The following is a 20280-nucleotide window of genomic DNA, read 5'->3' on the forward strand; positions in this document are numbered from 1 at the left end:
CTGTCAGATATACTCATTATACTCCTAGCCAATCTGTATGTAGCCGAAAAGAGTGTACAATAGAGAAACGGGACTGACTTCTGATTGCAGCTACTACACATCCTTTCCCTTAGGGTCAAATTATGATATTATTGATAGTCTGAAGGTTCTTATTTGAAGGTTCTTTTTTGATGTTACTGACAGACTGAAGGTTCCGTTTTCGTAATAGGTTCTTTTTGTTTGGTAATTTCCTTTTTAACTATATTTTTACTGAAAACTAGAGAGTATGAGCGTGGAAAATCATTAATTTACATACACTGACATCTATTGGCTAAAACTGGCAATTTTATTTTCCTGAAATTCTTGGGTTTGACCAATAATGATTGACATCCTTTATAGGCCAAACGTTGAAGTCTAAAGAGGAGCGGTTCCGTAGATAACCAATGAGCTATCAGAACTGTTAGACATGGCGTGATCGCCCCGCCCTCGATGTTTGCGAAGAGAGGACTTCGGAGCGAATTTTAACCAGGTAAAACGAGGTATTTGAGAGCTAGTATGTTTCGTTTTTCTGGTTTACGTTGCTGGTGTTGGTTAGACTTCTACATTTTGGATTCATTTAAAGGCGATTTTCGTTACTAATTGCATGTGTTTTTAAATATATATTCCTTTAGCTAACAGGCTGGGCTGCTAACAAACAGCGAGTAAGATAGCTAACAAGCTAAGCTAGGTTAGCTATCCTAGGTTACCAAGCCTTAACTAGTTAAGTTAACTGCTAGCTTAGTTAGCTGGATAGGTTATCTAACTTAACTTATCATTAGCATTAACGAGTTAATGTTCGCTGTATGTCGGCAGTATTTCCATGTAGCTAGTTTGCTGTATTTTCCTGTGTCAACCCTATGATGTCTGTATGTTCCTAGCTAGGTCGGGATATGTAACTATATCGGCATGGTACGTATCGTCTACAGACGTATTAGCTAGTTGGGTAGTTGTTTTATCGTGGAGACTTTTTCGTGTCTTGTTTATTCAATAACTCGAGTGTTCGCATTTGTTCTGGTACTCGGAGCTATTATAGCTAATTACCCATGATATTTTATTGGCAGGTCAGTAACATAAGGCCGCGACATTAACTTTGTGATCACGGGCAATAGCATAAGCAGCAGTCGTAAACACTTTCTTCATAGTATACCCACCTTTAGCACCCACTTATGCTTTTCTTATGTTTTACACCAAGTCTACAACAAGAGTGGAATTACTGCAAACTCGGTCATTCGAAGGCTATTTTCCAAAGATGACCTTTAGCCAAGTGTTGTGTAATTTCATATCGTCAAAGGCCTACAGTAATAATACAATTAAATATAGATTTGTTAGGTTTAAACACTCCACAGGGTCTGTAATAGTGTAAATCCATAAATGACATCTGTTAAGACAACTTACATTTACCTGACACTTTTATCCAAAGAGACTTACAATTATGAATGAGCACAACTTGAGCAATTGAGGGTTAAGGGCTTTGCTCAGGAGCTCAACAGCAGCAATTTGGCAGTGGTGGGGCTTGAACCAGCAGCCTTCCAATTACAAGTCCAGTAACTTAACCACTGAGCTACCACTTCTACTAAATAAAAACATATAATTGAGACTATTGCATAGGAGTCACTGTAATCAGAATGTTTAGGTGACTATTAAAAGGGTTAATACAGTTCAAAGCAAGGAGAGGAATACAAGCAAACAATGCACTCACCAGCCTTGTGAGTAGAAACGTATACCTACATCCCTGCCCACTTCAGATACACACATCGTATGTGTTTATAATTACAAACTACCCAGATTTTGACATGTACAGTCAGGCACCTCCTTCACCGGTTATCACTGCTCAGTTTCTGACCACTGCTGAGTGGATATTATTTGAGTGACTCATTGACACTTGTGTGATAGTGGCATGACTGTTGGGGTTCAGGTGGTTGCATGGTCTTTTCATGTGACTATGTCTCTAATGGAGTGGTATGCCACCCAGTAATGTCCAGACAGTTTTATTTACATCCATTTCTGAAGTCAGAAACTGGCCATTGATGACTATCACAAACTGGGCATGTCAGCAGATTAGCAAAAGACAGATATTTTGGGTATGTGAACACAATCTGATCTGGGATAGAACTGGCATAGAACAGACTTCTTGGTATGTCATATTTCTACCTCAGTGAAATATAGGAAGTCCCTAAAATGTCAATTCATGGCCAAATGAATAAAAAATAAACAAATACAATTAGAATCACTAATTATTCTAAATGCTATTGCTGGAAATATATGTAAAAAAGACCCGTATTTTGCTGCATTTCCAGGCGAGCTATGGCAGAACGGTCGGAGGATGAGGTGCACATCAGAAAGAGCAAAACCCTCTTAGTGAGACATCTTCCTGCCGAGCTGAGCCACAGCGAGGCAGAGGACCTGCTCAAGTACTTCAGCGCCTCTTCGGTCCGCGTGCTCTCTGAGAAGGGCCCTCTAGTAAGTCTGAACATATTAGATTTATTTGTTTGTTTATTTTTAAATGTTTTGTTATTGTTTTGATTTCTTGAGTGATATGATTGAGTTGATATGAGTGATAACTGCTGTGCTTTGTCTTAACTGTTGTTTTCATCCTTTAGAAACACACTGCTTTCGCCACTTTTTCTAGTGAGACTGCGGCCTCGAAGGTAAAGCTCAAATGTTGCTCTTCTGGGTGTTTTTATAGTTTGCAGCTCTTCTGCGCTGGTGTAAGTGGTGGTTCCTCTCACATTCTTCCACAGGCCCTGAGAAGACTACATCAGCTGAGGATTCTGGGTCATACACTAGTCGTTGAGTTTGCAAAAGATCAAGATAATGTCACTGTGTTGGACAGCCCACCCCACCCTGACAGGTAACCACATCCCAATTCAATCCCACTAGTGTGGTTTTCTGCAGAGGCTCGAATTGAAATCTGTCTCAGCCTTGTCATAGTGTGGAACTTATCAGGAACATTTTTCACAGTGGATTTCTTTGTACCACCTCTTTCTTTGATAAAAAAAGAGGTGTGTGTGGTTTAATAGCAGAAATTCCCATTTCAGGTGTGCTGACAACCAAGATGGGAAGGAGAAAAAGGAGATTCCACAGCCATCTGTCTCTCTTATTGATACCAGCATTGCTCCAAGTCTCGGGTGAGTGTGAAAGCCCTCTCGCATGTGTGCGGGCCAAGCAGACGCCGTCACGGCGTCCTCAGGACGGATGAGTGAGAGTTGCCGTCAGCTTCCTGTTAAAGGCATCCTAGCCATCTCTCAGGTGAAAACCTGGCAAGACTGCTGAAAGTCTTCCTTTTTGATAGAACATGCAGCTGTACAATGGTACTATTACACAGAAGCCTAGTGCCCAGAAAGAAATGTGTGTTTATAATTACGTGTACAGCGTTTAGCAGATGCTCTTATCAGAGTAAATATGTGCTCCACTGCCAGCTCAAATGTTAGGTGTATGAGTTTAGGCCATGTTACATGTTGTAGCTGTGTTTTGAAGTGCTTTAAAATAAACTTCATAGGCAAAATTAAAATATTATCATTTTTAAATATTTTAATGTAATTTTCTCGAAGTTATTTAACATTCTTTTGTAAAATGTATTTTGCAAACATAGTTCAGGTAGACACAGAATCGCACTAAATATGTCATGAAAAAAATAAGTAAAACCACAACTGAAGGGGAACAAATGAGAACTGGAGGCTAACAGCACTAAAACAGTGCTATCAAAATTGCCTGTCTTAGCTCACATAGAGAAATATACTTCTCAGTCTTTCACCTAATTTGGTGAATAATATATATATATATATATATATATATATATATATATATATATATATATATATATATATATATATAGATATAGATATAGACATATATAGATAGATAGATAGATAGATATAGATATAGATATATAGATCATTCAGGCACTTTGTGTAATTCTGTCTGAGGGTCACAGAGATTTCTTTTGTGTTTGTTTTCTGAGCAAGAACACATGAACACAGCAGTAGCTCTGCTATTTTTGCAGACTGTTAAGCTCTTTTGGCTTGTGGAGAAAGAGCAAGAGAGTGAGTGTGCTAGTGTGCATGCATATGTTTCTTTCTTTGTGTGTGTGTGTGTGTGTGTGTGTGTGGCTAGCTGTCAGCTACAGCCTCATGTCCGATAGCGAGGCCGGGTCTTGCTGCGTCTGCTCCGCGCTGACAGCCCTTCTGCTCTTGCCATTTGGTGGCCCCAGGTGGCAGTTGATAAAGAGGCTGAGGGCAACCATGTAATTTCACTAAGAACTGCGCTCACATCACCTTCATTCACACTCATCACTTCCACCTTTTTATTTATTTCATTGTTTGTTGCTTTGTTTCTTTAGTATAGCTTGTTGTTCAGAATTCAGTGATGCCTGAATGTGTTTGTCTGAATTCTTGTTTCTGGATAAGCCTGTGGCTGAGTCAGGCCTGATATTGCTCGGAGAGACAGAGACACGGCTGAGACACGTAGCTCCAGTCACAGAGGCACAGCTGAAAGGGTCCAGGAAAATGTGCCAGTGGTCGCCACGGTGACCTCCTAAGAGCCTCCTGTAAGAGCAGAAATCAAAGCAGTTCCTGTGGAAGGCTCGCTTATGGCAGAATGTGCTGGAACCACGTAACGGGAACAGTGTCCTTTGCTTTTTAACTTGTACCTTCTCCTGCTGTGTGCTTGGGCGGTGGTGTAAAGCAGGAGGTTGCCACTATGTGGGGTTTGAATGGGCTCGTTCCCATACACCTCCAGCCTGTCGCTCCTGTCCCTGAATAGAGGTATGCTTCCGACTGCACGCTGTCTGCTTGACATTTGCAGCGGGTAGCTAGGCGAGCCTTCATAGGGATTATTTTGGAGGATGTCCGGCCTGGCCCAGACTCACATGCTCAACGTGCTTCTGCCCCTGCAGGCTGAAATTTCAAGCAAACCCGACGCTGAAATATTTATACCCTCCTCCTTCAAGCGCGATTGTGACAAACATCACACACGCCCTTCTGAGCGTGCCCAAGTTTTATGTACAAGTGAGTACAAGCTATATCTTTTCATTTAAATTATAATCCGTAAACAAACACACACACACACACACACTGTTCATATGTAAACCCCCTCCCTTTAAAATCAGAATCAGAATATTACAGATTAAGTGTGATTGAGTCCACACTACAAAGATGAAATAAGAAATATCTTGGCTGGATATTGGACAAAATATGAACACACTCTTGCAAAAGATGGGTTGTGGATTTGACGTCTTCCCTGTTGAGATAAGCCGTTCCTCTTCAGTGAGCAATAAGGATGCAGCTGTGGTTCCTCATTAGGCCTCATGATGGTGCTAGCACTTTTCTGCTGTTCTGTTTGCGAGCACTGCTGAAGGTTTTCTGAATTGGCGATCAGCTCCTTGATGCTGGGAAATATATTCCCACACCGCAATCTTGCCTACATATGGAGCAACAGTCACAATTATTGTTTGTGTCTGAGAGACGCATAACAGCAGGTGTAAAGAGGCGTAATACAAATAAATGTACAAACGCACAGAGAGTCTGCTGCTCTCTTGTATTAGCTGAGCAATTGAACGTTCTCCTCCACAGGTTCTTCACTTGATGAATAAGATGAGCCTGCCGTGTCCGTTTGGACCTGTCACAGCCCGTCCTCCAGTGGTAAGCCTGTGAGATGGCCCCCTTCTAATGCTCTGCACCAGACTGGGTGACCCAGCGTGCTATATGTTCTTCTTGTAGTCCACCTGCTACTGCTGGTGCTACTGCTACTAAACTTGTGCTATTTTAACGGAATTCAATTCAGGATCCACTAATTCGACATTCTTAACTGGGAATCAGCACACACAGATGATGCGTTGGTGGGTGGTGCCTGTGTACTGATTGGGAAGTCTATAGAATGTTCACACTGATTCGTGTGGATTTATGGCTCTCTTTCAGAATATTCTGAATCCAGTTGTCACGTGCCAACACAGCATGCTTATAGGCACAGTCAGTGTGTTCTGGTTGAAGTATCAGTTTGTAGCACAGCTGGGGAATACAGGGCTGAAATAGATGATTGGATATGGCTGAGAGCTGGTGCTGAAAGATCCCCCTGTGTGCACTGTTTCAGTTTGAACTGGCTCATGGCCTGCTGCCCCTGCTAGTGCCCCTGCCACCCCCCTTTCCCCCAGAGAACCCACCCCTGCCAGAGGGCGCTGACGAGGCCTCCAACGAGGAGTCTGAGTACGAGAGCGGAGATGATGAAGACAAGGAAAGGTTGGATTTGCAAACACACACACTCCTGTTTCATTTAGCATCACTGACATCTTGATCTGGAGCAGTTTCACTGAGGAATTGAAGGAAGCTGCTCTGATTGGTTGGGAGCATAATGTAAATGGAAAGAGGCAACAAATCCTGCCTCATTTTATCTTTGTTGTTCCTGGATAAGCCAGAGGAAAATGACTGGCATGTGTGAGGTGTTTCCTGAATTGAAATGTACTGCTTGTCTGGACAATATAGTTTCCTGCACATCAGGACTCTTTGTATTTGGAAATTGTACATGTGAGTTCATTTGTCTTTGTGTAAATTGCCTAGCGCTGTTTGTCTCTGCAGTTGCAGCGAGCCTCAGACCCATAAACGATTGCTTGTCTGGCTCCATTGAGCCATAGTACTCTAGCACACTTAAACAGCACATTTTGTTTTCTTTTTCTGTTCGATGGTTTTTACATTGTGCTCGATAGACATAAATGTTTAATATGTTGCTCTTGTCCTCCACCTGCTCTTCAACCAGGATGATTAGGCTGATGGGGCTCGTTAAGCAGCCAGTTAAAAGACCCCTGAGACCAAAGACTGCTTCCAAGAGGAAGAAACCTAAGCTGAAAGATCTCCTCTTCGCTCCCAAACCAGACTCCCACAGGTATGGCACACACTCTTCTAGCAGAGCTCACAGTAGTTAGAAAAAGACCACCCAGCTTTCAGAAAACAAAAGATGGCTGTTTCTGTGACTTGATTTTAAGATGTGGAAATGCAGCCACAATTCCCCGAAACATGACATTCGGCAGTGCTGTTCCCTCTTTATGCCTGTAAAATGTGATGAAATGTTTGAATGAAAGTGAACTTCTGTAACAGTGGTAGGGATGGGTATGGGGACATGAAGGCATATGGTAGCCCCAGACAAAATGCAGAAAGTAAAGTCTTCACTGATTACTAGCACTCCAGGCCCAGGCCTGCAGCCGTCGGACGTGTTTGAGCAGCCGCTGTCAATCGGACCCAAGAAGATCGAGTTTCACATTTCTTCAGAAACGTCCACCACTGTCCGGGAGCTGTGCGACCAGCCCCAGGATCTGAGTCCACTGGAGCAGGAAATAGGTGAGCCTCTGTGACTGCACTTCCTGTGGGGTATCCTTGCATACTTCCCCATCCTTCATCCTTTCCTCCTCTTCCTTCTGTTGCTGATGTCACACCTCCTTGAGCACCCTGCCTAGAGACCCAAGCTCCATGAGCCATTTCCTGAGACAACCTGTTTAATTAACATGGCAATTAGCTGGGAGAATAGGAGCTCAGCTGGGGGGAGGGGGTGGCACTGCTTGGCGCTGTCTCCAGCCGAAGTGGTGATGGCATGTGGGCTCGAGGACTGGCTCCATGCTGGTGCTCATGACTTTCCTGGTGGCCCACCATTGTGCACACCATTATATCGCAATTCCTGTCAGACGACCACTGAACTGTAGGGAAATTTATCAGGATGTTGCGCAGCATCGTAGGATTGCCATTTTGAGTTTGGTGCTCATAAACATTCACCTTAAGCAAAAAAGAATGAGGTATGGCTTTCCAAGTCAAACATGCACAGACAAACGGCTTTCCTAACAATGTAAAAGTATGGATGTTGTAAGGTAGTTCTTTCCATTCTTCTAGCTTTGGACAGATAAACAATTTTGAAGAGAAGAGGATAAGACAGTGTTGTTTGGATTAAAAACAGATATATAGAGAAAACTAGATCCAGTTCTCTGAGGGGAATTTATCAACGCAGACTCTGGCTTTCTGCTCTGGTGCACACGCAACACTAGATCTGTGTAACACGTTTCTGAAGGATTTGTACTGGCCCACTGGTCTTCATAATTTTTCTTAGCTTTTTGCTTACTGCTAACTGCCTGCACTTTCCCCAGGCCTCTGAGAGTAGGCACCATGGAACAGAGACACCCCCCCCACCCAACACAACCTTCTCACTATAAAAGACCGGTCCAACAGACAGAGTGAAAGGCACAGACCTTTGGGGTTTGCATCGATGCTGCCTTTTCCTTTTTGGTTTTCTCCATCATCTGAAATGCTGATAGGATGAAAGAACTGAGTGTAACCTTTTAAGTGCCTGCTGAAAACGTTCTGCCTCCGATGGTTCGCCTGGGAGGGCTCCATTTTGAATACTCGGGATGGAGGCAGTTGTTTGGCCTCCTGTCGCCTGGTGTGTCCGCTCTGACATCACCACAGTGCTGCACCTGCTGCTTTTCTAATCTGTTGGTGAACTGCTATTACCAGCCACACTTATTGTTACTAGCAGTCAGAGCATGTATAATTATCCAGCCATTATAATGGCAAACTTGTACCAGTCTGTTCATACTGGCTCAGAAAACAATGGAGTTCCTTCAGAAATAATGAGAGAATCAGAAATGGCCACTAATAATAGTGGGGGTGACTGCACACATGATTCAGGGTTTTATAGGAGCAGGCACTGTGTGGCATTTTCTGTCCTAATTCTGCTCATGGTCCCCTCCCCCAGACCCAGCAGAGCTGGGCCCTGGAGCCGGGGGGTTTGGAAAGATGTACCCCAGCACTCAGGCCAGCATGCAGGAGGAGAGTGGTGAGGAACCAGAGGTCATCCCCTCTGAGTTCATTTCCAGAAGGGAACTAGAAGACGGCAGGCTCACCAGAGATGGTATGGGAGTTTTAAAACAGTTCTTTTACATAGGAAATTGTACACAGCAGTTGTACACATTTTGCTACCTTGGACATTTTGTCCTACGAAATGTCAAATACACTACAAAACTACAAATAAGATGGTTGTTTCGTTTTTCGAAACACTATACCACTTCATTTGAAATAGGATGTTCACCATCATGTCAGAAGGGATCAATTTAAGAATCACTAAGTTGATTATAAACAAGCTACAGTGTCATAACAGAATCTGTTTCTATGTGTATGATGAATCTGTTTATATGTGTATGAGGAGTTTATATGTCTTTTTAATAAAGGTGTGTGTGTGTGACGTTATTTCTAATGGTATAAGAATAGATATTTCATGATATTGAGAGCTTTAGCTGATATGAATTTATCAGAAACTCAGTGATGCTGGTAATATGCATTTTGGTGTCTGTCAGAGATAAAGAAAATGTCCGTGTTCAAGAATTATGATCCAGGGGAACCAACCTGCAGGCTTTATGTGAAGAACATCGCAAAACAAGTAGAAGAAAAAGTAAGTACATCTGGAGGCCAAACTCTGACATTGCCCCACAGAGAAAAAGACTTCTGCATTCACTTTTATACCTTTGTGAATTCATTACATCCAGTACATGGTGTTTCATGCTGGATACCAGAATGCTGTGTGAACATCCTCGAGTCTTGAATTAAACAACACCCGAATGTGCGGCTCAAATGTGCTCATTCGTGTCTTTACCTCAGGACCTGAAGTACATCTATGGGAGATACATTGACACCTCATCAGAGGAAGAGAGAAACATGTAAGTTGCACCAGGCTGGGTGTCGGCCTTAATCAGAGCCTCAGCTTCACCTGCCTGTTATCAGGGAATCAGAGAAACTGTACAGCTTTACAGCAATACTGGAAAAAGAGGAGGGCTTCGATGTGTGCAAGAACAGGTGTAGAGTACCCTGCAAAGGCTGTTTAACTTTCATCGACAAGGTACTTGGTGTATCCAAGGGGCAGAAGAATATTAGCACAGAGGAAAATGGCAGATATTGACTACATATATATGTTATATACTACATATATGTATATATATGTTATATACTACATATAACATAGCATATAACGAGGGTGCCAAAATCTAGTCCTGGAGATCTACTGCCATGCAGGGGTTTATCTCCAAGCCAAACGGAACACGCCACATATGACTAAAGCCTTTCAGCAGCATGAGAGTCTTACAGCCAGGTGTGCAGAGCCAAGTGAACTCAGCAGGGTGGCAGGTCTGTAGGCCTGGAGCTGGGCAGCCCTGGACGCACAACAGCTAACGGATCTGTGCAATAACATACGGCTTGTCTGTGTTTGGCCTGTCCAGGTTTGATATAGTTTTAATGAAGGAGGGCCGAATGAAAGGTCAGGCCTTCATCGGCCTCCCCAGTGAGAAAAGTGCAGAGAAGGCCTTGAGGGACACCAATGGATTCCTCCTCCACGACAAGCCCCTTGTGGTGGTATCCTTCACTCACTCATTGCTCCCTGTTCAGGGAAAATGTCAGCGGATCACCTGGCCGTGATTTTCTGAAGCCCATTTCAGCCTGCTGCTGATTTGTGTGCTTAAAAGGAATGGGCATGAGGTTTGAATGCCAGTTGCGTCTCTTCAGATGTGCCATGAATTTTAATTGCTAAGGTTTGCCCTTTACCAGCTTTAATCAAAGGGTGCTGGGTAAGTTTGCACTGTGTGTTTTACTCTTAACTCAAAATCCAGCAATTTGCCCGTTCGGCCAGACCCAAACAGGAGGCAACAGAGTTGCGGACAAGAGCCAAAAAGCGTGAAACAGGTGAGCAGAAGTAGCAGTGATCCCAATATTTGTAATAATTTAACATTGTTCATACATTTTTAATTTACACCTACATGAGCACTTACAGTAAACAACTGCTGTGTTAGCACTTGTTGAACATACTGAAAGCAAGCAACAAGTAGTTAAATCCCTGAAAATAAAGATTAGTAAGAGAATGTGTGAAATGCGCTGGGAGCTTGACCCAATCAGCTGTTTCTGTGCGAGGATGCAGGGTGAGCATCCTAAGAGCACTTATTTAGTTATTTATTTTTTGCTTTGATTTTGTTCGCAAAACTTCAATTCGACATTTGTCCTTGTTGAAGATGTTGAGGGCACATCAGATGCCTCAGTCATGATCCTGCAGGACTGTTTGTATCCTTATGCATCCATATCCTTTAAGAAAAGAGATTTAATACGTTTGGTGCCGAGTTGTTTGATTATTTATTTTTGTGTCAGTCCACATGAAGTATGTGTTAGGTAGGAGAAAGACGGGTGCTGTTTCACCTGCTCTTTGTCTGTTTGGGTTCTATGTGTTGTTCTCTCACTTTTGCTTCCAGTCCCCAGGTGATGAGTCCCCTGTGTCTTCAAGCAAAAAAAAAGCTGCAATTAAGTCGCATGTAAAACTTATTTTTATGTATTTGACTTACTTTATGGTGTGTTGCAAATAAATAAAAATAAATATTTCACATCTGCTGCTCTAAATGTCTATTTTTGCTGATGTCTTTGATCTTGAGATTGCTAGTTATTTTTGCTTTGTTTCTGGGTGTTGATTTTGGCTAAGTGTTCTCATTTCAGTCTCAAAGATAAACTGTAATAGCCAGCCAGAGTGGAATAATATGGCTTATTGGTTGTGGATTATTGTACAGCAGTGCTAAGGAAAGGCTGCATTATGGGGCGTAAGTTTGGAAAGTGAGCTAGCCAAAAGCCATTTCATCTCTGAGAGGCATTGCAACAGATGGTGGTGTCAATACAGAAAAGAGCCAGAGACGGCATGCAAGCAAACAAACAAATAAACACACTCAAATAAACAAAAGGAAAATGCTAAGGAATAGGCTGCAGCCGATCAGTTTTTGACTGCTTTGACTGCTCTGTGGGGGGCGGGGGCGGGGGCAGGCTGCTGGGTGTTGTTTGTAGTCAGGACTTTGCACTCTTATTTCCAGCACACTTTTCTCCTGCACATGGAGTATACACCACTGCACCGGGTTGTAGAGGGAAGATGAGCAACTGGCTCTAGGCTTAAAACATTTCAGAGGACTAAAATGTGCTATGATTATTTGCGCTGAGATTTTCTTTACCTTTGCTCTCTATTTTTATAATGGAATAATAAGGCAAGTATCAGGTATTTGATGATCAGAAAAGGCTAAAAGGAAGAAAATGCATTTGGACAACTGAAAGCCCTAGTACTTCCAGGTCTTGGTGTAAATTTGCTACATAACCACCATTGGCAGTTTGCGTGTGGCAGGGCCAGGGTGTGTATGTGTGTCCCAGCTAAGCTTCACTGCGGTAAGGCTGCATGTGTAACTTTAGCTCCCTGCTCTGGGCCTAATCTGGTCCAGCCCCAGTAAACGGGTAGGTGTGCTGCAGCTCCATCAACAACACACTGTTTATCATCACGGTGTTCATCTTATGTGGATCCCACTGGCTGCTTAAATATGAAGGTAAGGCTTTTAAATCTGCACTACTCTGGGGACTTCCAGGGCAAATACCAGGACATTGCCATGAGATACTTGTATAAAGATTGTTTACTCTAAATGGAGTGAAAAGATTTTATGTATTATGTATTGTTACAGATAAACATTTCTTAATATTGTACAATGCTGAGGTATCCACCTCCAAGCTTGAATGTTCATAGGCTCTGTATCAGTAATTCAAATCCAAATAGGGAATTGCAGTTGCATGGCATGAGTTACTGGTAATGTGTATAAGCTGCTCAGGTGTGTTCTTGTATATCCTGACCATCTGTGATTAGGTAAAGGCAAAGTGGTGTTTGCTGGCACTGGGTTTTGGACTAGGCTTTTCCCAGTACTGTTCCCAACAAGGAGGTTCGATTGTCCATTTATTTGAATGGCGCTGGTCAGATATTGCGGATGAGTGTGAGCGATATTTGGCACCCAATGGCTTTGCTGGAGTTCAGGTAAGCATACTGACTTGCATTGTCAAGTGGCTTTATATGAGAGTAAATATGCATTACTAATAAAATATAGACTACTATCACATGAAGAGAGGAAAGTCAGTTTTTCCTATATCAGATCTTTTCTTAAAAGCACATGATTTTTTGTTGGGGACATGGTATATTATGCTGAAAGAAAATAATTGTGTTCCTCTACCAGATTTCTCCTCCCAGTGAGCATGTTGTGGTTTCCAAACCACACAGGCCATGGTGGGAGAGGTACCAGCCAGTCAGCTACAATCTGTGCTCCAGATCTGGGACAGAACAAGAGCTGAAGAACATGATCACCAGATGTAACAATGTTGGGGTACAAACTCTTTAAATATGTTGACAGTCACTCAGAAAACAATTAGCACACTGCCAGATAAACTGGACAGCTCTTTCAAGCAGCTTTATCTAGCAGAACTATCTGCTGGGGTCTTGAAGATCCAAAGTACATTAATGACCCAGTCTGTGCTCCCAAGATGGTGGACTGACACAATTTGATGTGTGGCAAGAGACGGTGTTGCACTGTGTTGTTATGGAAATGAACCCGTGAGCATTTTCTGCAGGTGAGGATCTATGCTGACATTGTCATCAATCACATGTGTGCATCGGACGCAGGGGAGGGCAGGCACTCGACCTGTGGCTCATACTTCAATGCCATACGAGAGGAGTTCCCATCTGTGCCCTATTCCGCCACCGACTTCAACGATGATAAATGCACCAGCAGGAGCGGCAATATTGAGAATTACCAAGACATTTATCAGGTATAATTTAGGGAACGATGAAAGATCATTGTTTAGGAATACCATTGGACAAAGGTGTAAATAGGTTTGTTTCACTATGCAGAAATGTATAGCAGCTGTTTTAAGCCCTGCATATACACTCTTTTTAACCAACACGTTCGCACAGGTGCGAAACTGCCGTCTGCTCGGTCTCCTTGATTTGGCACTGGAGAAGGAGCATGTGCGTGGGAGGGTCATCCACTACATGAATTCTCTAGTGGACATGGGTGTGGCTGGCTTTCGGGTGGACGCCTGTAAGCATATGTGGCCAAATGACCTGAAGGTCATATATGGACAACTCCGTGACCTTAATCCAAAGTGGTTTCCGAAAGGCTCCAAGCCTCTCATTTATCAAGAAGTAAGGTTCAGTCTTCATTTGTTAGGCCACAGAGCCCTCTCCAGCACATTGTAATCCTTGTGATTTTGACCTTAATTTTTAATCAAGTAATTTAAGATGTAATTTCAGTATGCTTGGCAGTACATTAAAAACATTGATGATCAGTACAACCTTGATCAAATCAGCCTACATTACTTTGATGGAAGTTATTTACATTTGTTGAATTATGTGAATGACTTGGCTTAACAAATCACTCACATAACGTTCATCTGCAATGGCTGAGATTGGTCAGGATGCACACTTCAGCCAGTAAAAAATACTGTGATTTATTAGAAGGATAATTTACATACTGCAGCATTCTACGATATCAGTACACAGATTGCACAGATCAATACTGCAATAATTAATTAAAAATTGATGTACTGTGCAGCCCTAAATCCAGCTTTATGAAATTAGTTATTTGGAGATTTTTAAAAAATGTGACTGGTAATTTTGAGTTCTTATTCAAGGTCATTGATCTGGGGGATGAACCAATTAAAGCCAGTGAATACCACTCGCTTGGACATGTTACAGAGTTCAAATACAGCACTCTGCTGGGTTCTGTCTTTCGCAAACGGAACGGGTATAAACTCTCTAATCTCAGGTACATCATGCTTCAAGGATAACCAAGCTCCACCTCTAAAGGCACTGTACATTCCACAGCTGAACTATCTGGCTGTTTATCTGCCACATTATTTTGTTACAGGTTTGCTCATGTTCCTCCCAAGGCCAGTCTGAATTCTTGTTCTTTACAGGACCTGGGGCGAGAGCTGGGGATTGATGCCTTCTGACAAAGCCATAGTGTTTGTGGATAACCATGACAACCAGAGAGGTCATGGGGCTGGTGGGGCATCCATTCTGACCTTCTGGGAGCCCAGGTAGGAGCTCTATCCTCTCACCATCAAGCCATGTTTGCTTCTACGGCTGGTACCAGCAAAAACCAACACACCTGAATGAGAAATGACTTCACTGTTCCTTCTGCTTCTAAGACTCTACAAAATGGCCATGGCATTCATGCTAGCCCATCCCTATGGAATGACCAGAGTGATGTCAAGCTACCGTTGGGATCGGCACATTGTGAATGGAAAAGTAGGTGTCTGTGTGGTTCACCCCGAAAGGAACACTTCCACACTTCCAAGTACTAATCCTAAATGAATGCTAGTTAGCATGATCTTATCTGCTGTTGCTTATTTAATTGCATTGCTTTACATTCATTTTTGGGTGAATTTTTTCCTTTAAAGTCACTTAGAGTTCATATTCTGTAAGAAGTTTGGAGGAAATACCATTCTCAAATTCATAGAAAGTGAAGATGCTTAAAAACAACATTTACTACTGAAAACTAGATGCTCCCAATGTTTTCTTTACATTTATCTTGTTTGTAAAGAATGGAATCACTACTTATTTTTCAATTACCTATTACTCACAGTGGGTTTGTAAACAGTGAGTCAAGTAAATGATGCAGGTGTTGAGAATCAGGAGGAATATACCCAAAATATAATGTAAACCAAAACTGAGCAGCTCGAATCATTTCCCCACAATGCTTATAACCTCACAGGTCAAAACATGACCTGCCTTTTTAGTTCTATGTTCATACATGTAGCCATGAAATTTGCCCCACTTTATTAATTAAAGCATATTTGGCTGCAAATCCAGTTATAACCAGTTATATTAGTGATTTCAACCATAATGATCATGTGAGCCATCATGGCCTGTCATTAGTGTGAGATGTTAGAAGTCAATGTTCCTGTTTTCCAGGATGAGAATGACTGGGTTGGGCCTCCTAGTTATCCCGATGGCTCTACAAAGCCTGTCCCCATTAGTCCAGTGGGCAGCTGTTTAGATGGGTGGGTCTGTGAACACCGCTGGCCCCAGATCAGGTGAGAATTTCTGCCATGGACAAATATTTAAACTGTGCTTCAGACTAGATTCAAAGGTTACATCCTGAACTAGAGTACATATCCTAGCAATACCTAATCATGCCATTCTGTTGTGCTTGATCTAGGAATATGGTCTCCTTCCGCAGTATAGTGAATGGGCAGCCTTTTAGCAACTGGTGGGACAATGGAGCCAACCAGATTGCATTTGGACGTGGAGATCGTGGCTTCATAATCATCAATAATGATGAATGGTGAGTGTGCAAATGCACTGGTTTTCATTTTTATTGATCAGTGAACTTGAGAAAATTTTGTTATATCACACCATGCTTATGTTCTAATTTACATTCCACAGAAAATTAATGTGAAAGTGAATGCTTCAGTGTCCTGGTTCTGTAAAGGATAGAACTTAAATTGACCTTCACTAGGATGCATACTTTGAATTGGGCAGTTACAATCTTACCATCTCAGTCCTTTAGATGCCACTCTGAAGACTGGTCTTGCTCCTGGGACCTATTGTGATGTCATCTCCGGCCAGAAGACAGAAGGTCATTGTACTGGAAAGCAGGTTACCGTGGATACCAGTGGCCGAGCCCACTTTAGTATCAGCCACACAGATCAGGAACCCTTCATTGCTATCCACACACATTCCAAACTGTGATATGGCGGTATGACAGTTCTGTGCAATCAGAAGCAAAACTGAATACAACATCCTCTGAGATGTTCCCTCTCACTGCTTTGGGAAAGTTTTGTTTGTGTGAATATTTATTGCATAGCCACTTTGTGTGATATTTATTATCTAACTGGCCAAGTGTTGTGATTAATACATGAACTCAATACAAAATCACTTTATTTGAAATCACACTCGTTATAACTAAATTGCCTGTATGTATTTTTTAGATGGCTGCATTTGTAAAGTGGAGAGCATTGCCTTCAACTTGAACTTATCAGTATCAAAAGTTCTACAATGTCATGTTAAAGACCTTTTCTGTGTCTAATCACTTTTACCTCCAGAGTAAATATGTCGATCCCAGAGTGGGCTTATTCATTTTGAAGTGACTGATAGCTTTACCATACATATTTCATGCATACAAATCCTGCAAGTTTCATGAAGTTGTCTGAATGAGTAACATTTGGATCCGAATTGAAGTAATTAATTTGAATAATTGATGTTTAATGTCTTTGATAAGAGTTTGCAAGAAGGTCATGGTTTCAGTCCAACCTAAGAGGCCAGGGTAATGAGCTTTTCATTCTACTGGAACGTGCCCATACTGAATAAACAGTTAATCAGCCATGGTGGTCTTTCTTGTTATGAGCACACACAAGCGCAAACGTGTTTACTGAAATGCTACAACACTGGCAGTTGCTTTTAAAAGCAAAGAAACTAAATGCATTACAAAATTCCAGACCATCATGTGTGGTTAGATTAACCAGACATTGCCAAGCGTCATGCATTATTTTAGAGATTCTCTTCCATGAGCTGGTTTGACTTCACAGGAATGAACAGTTATGCACTACATATGGACAAAAGGTTCCTTGCTCATCACGGAGCACAGTTACGGTTTAGATCTACTTGTGCAGGCAAAAGATGAAGGAGGGCTGATGTGCTTTTTGTCTCATTATTCTTTGTGTGCTGTCAGAAACTCCAGCTAAATCGGGGCCCTATCTTATGTCCAGTAACCTTGCTTATTCCCCACAGTGGTATTTGTGTAGCTGTAAAGAATTTATGACTGCAGAAAACTGTCAGAGGCGATCTAAGATAAATATATAAATCCTATGCTCAGATCTCCCAGGGCCATGGCGTGCACGCTGAGAGGAACGGGGAAAAACGGTTCCCGCCGAGCTCCTTTTTTTTTTTTTTTAAATATAACTAATGCGCCTTTTGTCCCCTGCCGCATCCCAAACAGGTGCGGTGCAGCTCAGCAGTGCCTGGCTCATGCCTGCAGCACAAAGCTGGCCTTCAGGTGGAAAGCTACACAAGGGCACTGGGCCACTGTGGGGTTACAAGAGTGCCAGCACTTCACACGCCACACCAGGCTGAGGGTCTGGGGGATGAGAGTACATGTGAGGGCATGTGGGCACTGAGCAGCAGTCTTGCGCAATGGGTAAGAAACTCAAGGAGCCGATCTTAGTATAGTTCTGTTCAAAATGTAAATACAATTTCAGAAAAAGGAACAGTCAGGTGATTTAGTGTACATGTGTGTATTTTGGATTTGATAGAACCTTATATATTAATTGATGAGCTGATTCATTTGACAGCAAAAGCTGCTTTCTTACAGGAGGCATATCTTTATTGCAGCTCTGGAAGCAGGATATGGCAAGTTGAAGCTCAGTCAGTAATTATGATAAAATTTTTATTGATGTGACACCATCTAAAATTTATCATGCTAGCTTTCCAAGATTTAATATTCCATACCAGACACATAATGTGCTGTAAATGTGACACATGCAGAGTGGTTAGCAATTTTCACTGTCTGACAAATCATTAATTAGCCAGCTTGTGCTTAAGAAAGATTACACTAAAAGATTTCCAACAATGCACAGTCCAAATAACCAGTGGTTTCATATCTTCGAAAATGACCCAAACATCCCTGTAGTGATTGTACACATTCAGCCTGTGCTGTACTCAGTGAAAGATTTATCTGGAGCAATAGCCTCAGTCTAAGAGGACACAGGCAACAGGGGAGTGCCCTCCTCAGTACGTTGACCAGCAAATCAATACTTTAACCTCCGTTTCACTGTGCAATCAGCTATGTGCCAAACTCTAATACCCTAAATTGATATAATCCTCCACATTTCCTCAGTGTGGTAAAGTTAATATCGCAAGTCTTATGTGTGCGGGCCAACCACATGAGGTTTTAATCCTTAAATCAAGATCAATTAAAGCCATAACTCAAAAGGAATTATTCTTGAGAAAGCAGGATGAACGTAGTGCCATTTTAATTACTACTCAGTCACCCCCTGGCGTTGGCCGACGCTTGACAACATGGCTTTAAATGTCTCTGGAGAAGGGTGTTTGCTATGCATATATGCTGTATATTTTGAGTGCATTACACTGCTGGCAGATTTGAATATCAACCCTTTTGGCACACTTGTTTAAAGGGACTTTATGAGTCTGGAGTGTATTAATAGCGCAGTACAGCCTTGTATCATCAAATTGATTGGCAGGCAACACATGTTGGTTAATTAGTGGCGGATATGGGCTGAGAGGATCTGTTCGTTTTATCTGTGGCCTCCCAGAGCCTGGCAGGCCATTACTAACCCCCCATTCAGGACTCTCTGATGGAGCGCACTCTTTTCTGCAGCGCTCCAAATGGCCAGCTCATAAATCCCCAGTCTTTGGTTTTGTATTATTAAAGTCCAACCCCAGCACAGCCGTGCCCGCTACGCCAACCCTAGCTCTGTAGCCGGTGGATGAGCATTCCCTTAGAGCCATCTCTGGGTTAAGCGCTCTTTTCATTTTCTGGAGAGCCACAACCTTTTTCAACAAGTACTGCCAATCAAGAACACCCCTCCCCCTCTCCCCGGTGGGAGGAAGGGTTCATAATCTGAGGTGTAATAATCTCAGCCGTTTATGACTGGTCAGGGGAAATGTAGCTGATAGATTCAAAGTGCACCACCTGGTGCTGGAGCCCTCCTTATCTTTAGCCCCAATGTCTAATTACAATTTATTTTGCAGCATTGAGAAACGATAGCTTTTCCTTGGTCGTCAGATACACTTTAAATTGCATTACCCAGGTTTGTTTAAACGGTGGAGCAAATCAATACCATCTGCCTTCATGTGTCCTGCCCCACTCAGCCTTGCACTGCTGACTCCACCCTCACTTTGACAATTGGTAGGATTAACCCACACCCAAGCTCATATCGATTAGCTCTGAACCTGAGCATTTATTATTTTTGCTGTTTTGTGGTTTTTTTCCTCTTCCAACGTCTTCTGTCTCTGTAAAGTGGCAGATAGTATCTCTGCGCATTAGTTACCCACAGCCAACACAAGCCTGGAGTACACAGTGCGTATTGATTTGTTACTGATATGGATCATTTGCATTATATATATATATATATATATATATATATATATATATATATATATATATATATATAAAATCATGCAAATGATATATATGCAGATGCTCTTCTTGGTTATGGATGAGATGGCTGATAAGTAGGGCTGCAAAATATTATATTGTCTTTATATTATTGTATACAGGATTCCACATGTATTATGCTTTGTACTCAATCATACAGCCTTGTGATGAACTGTCCAATCCACAAAAACATGACATTTTGTCCCTAGATTTAATGATACTAAATTATTATTCCAGATGCTTTGTGAATGTGTTACTTTGGGTATCTATTTAAAGTAAAGATGAGTAAA

General features: G+C 42.2%; 2 protein-coding genes across 5 annotated transcripts; both read left to right on the plus strand.

Annotated features, from left to right (window-relative positions):
- The first annotated feature begins 450 nt into the window (after window positions 1-450).
- On the plus strand, window positions 451-11406 carry rnpc3 (RNA-binding region (RNP1, RRM) containing 3). Of its 4 annotated transcripts, none has more exons than XM_027021527.3 (16): window positions 451-518; window positions 2316-2478; window positions 2619-2666; window positions 2760-2869; window positions 3057-3146; window positions 4913-5024; window positions 5589-5657; window positions 6106-6251; window positions 6766-6891; window positions 7186-7343; window positions 8746-8901; window positions 9344-9438; window positions 9645-9703; window positions 10259-10391; window positions 10646-10718; window positions 11042-11406. In XM_027021527.3, exons 2-16 carry the CDS (start codon window positions 2323-2325, stop codon window positions 11197-11199), a joined length of 1689 nt encoding a protein of 562 aa, XP_026877328.2. In that variant the 5' UTR covers window positions 451-518; window positions 2316-2322; the 3' UTR covers window positions 11200-11406. The 4 variants fall into 4 exon arrangements, with proteins under 4 accessions (XP_026877328.2, XP_026877327.2, XP_081552256.1 ...); XM_027021526.3 differs by having other exon boundaries at window positions 455-508; XM_081696130.1 differs by lacking the exon at window positions 451-518 and adding an exon at window positions 567-1724 and having other exon boundaries at window positions 11276-11406.
- A 416-nt stretch (window positions 11407-11822) lies between these two features.
- Window positions 11823-17197, plus strand: LOC113584546 (alpha-amylase-like). Its single transcript, XM_027021531.3, has 11 exons — window positions 11823-12376; window positions 12688-12852; window positions 13049-13195; window positions 13440-13637; window positions 13783-14013; window positions 14502-14635; window positions 14787-14909; window positions 15021-15120; window positions 15787-15908; window positions 16034-16159; window positions 16377-17197. The coding sequence occupies exons 1-11, from the start codon at window positions 12371-12373 to the stop codon at window positions 16564-16566; spliced, it is 1542 nt and encodes a 513-aa protein (XP_026877332.3). The 5' UTR covers window positions 11823-12370; the 3' UTR covers window positions 16567-17197.
- The last annotated feature ends 3083 nt before the right edge of the window (window positions 17198-20280 follow it).

The sequence above is a fragment of the Electrophorus electricus genome, chromosome 14 (genome assembly GCF_041902795.1).
Source record: "Electrophorus electricus isolate QZ-2024a chromosome 14, ASM4190279v1, whole genome shotgun sequence".
Classification (NCBI taxonomy): Eukaryota; Metazoa; Chordata; class Actinopteri; order Gymnotiformes; family Gymnotidae; genus Electrophorus; species Electrophorus electricus.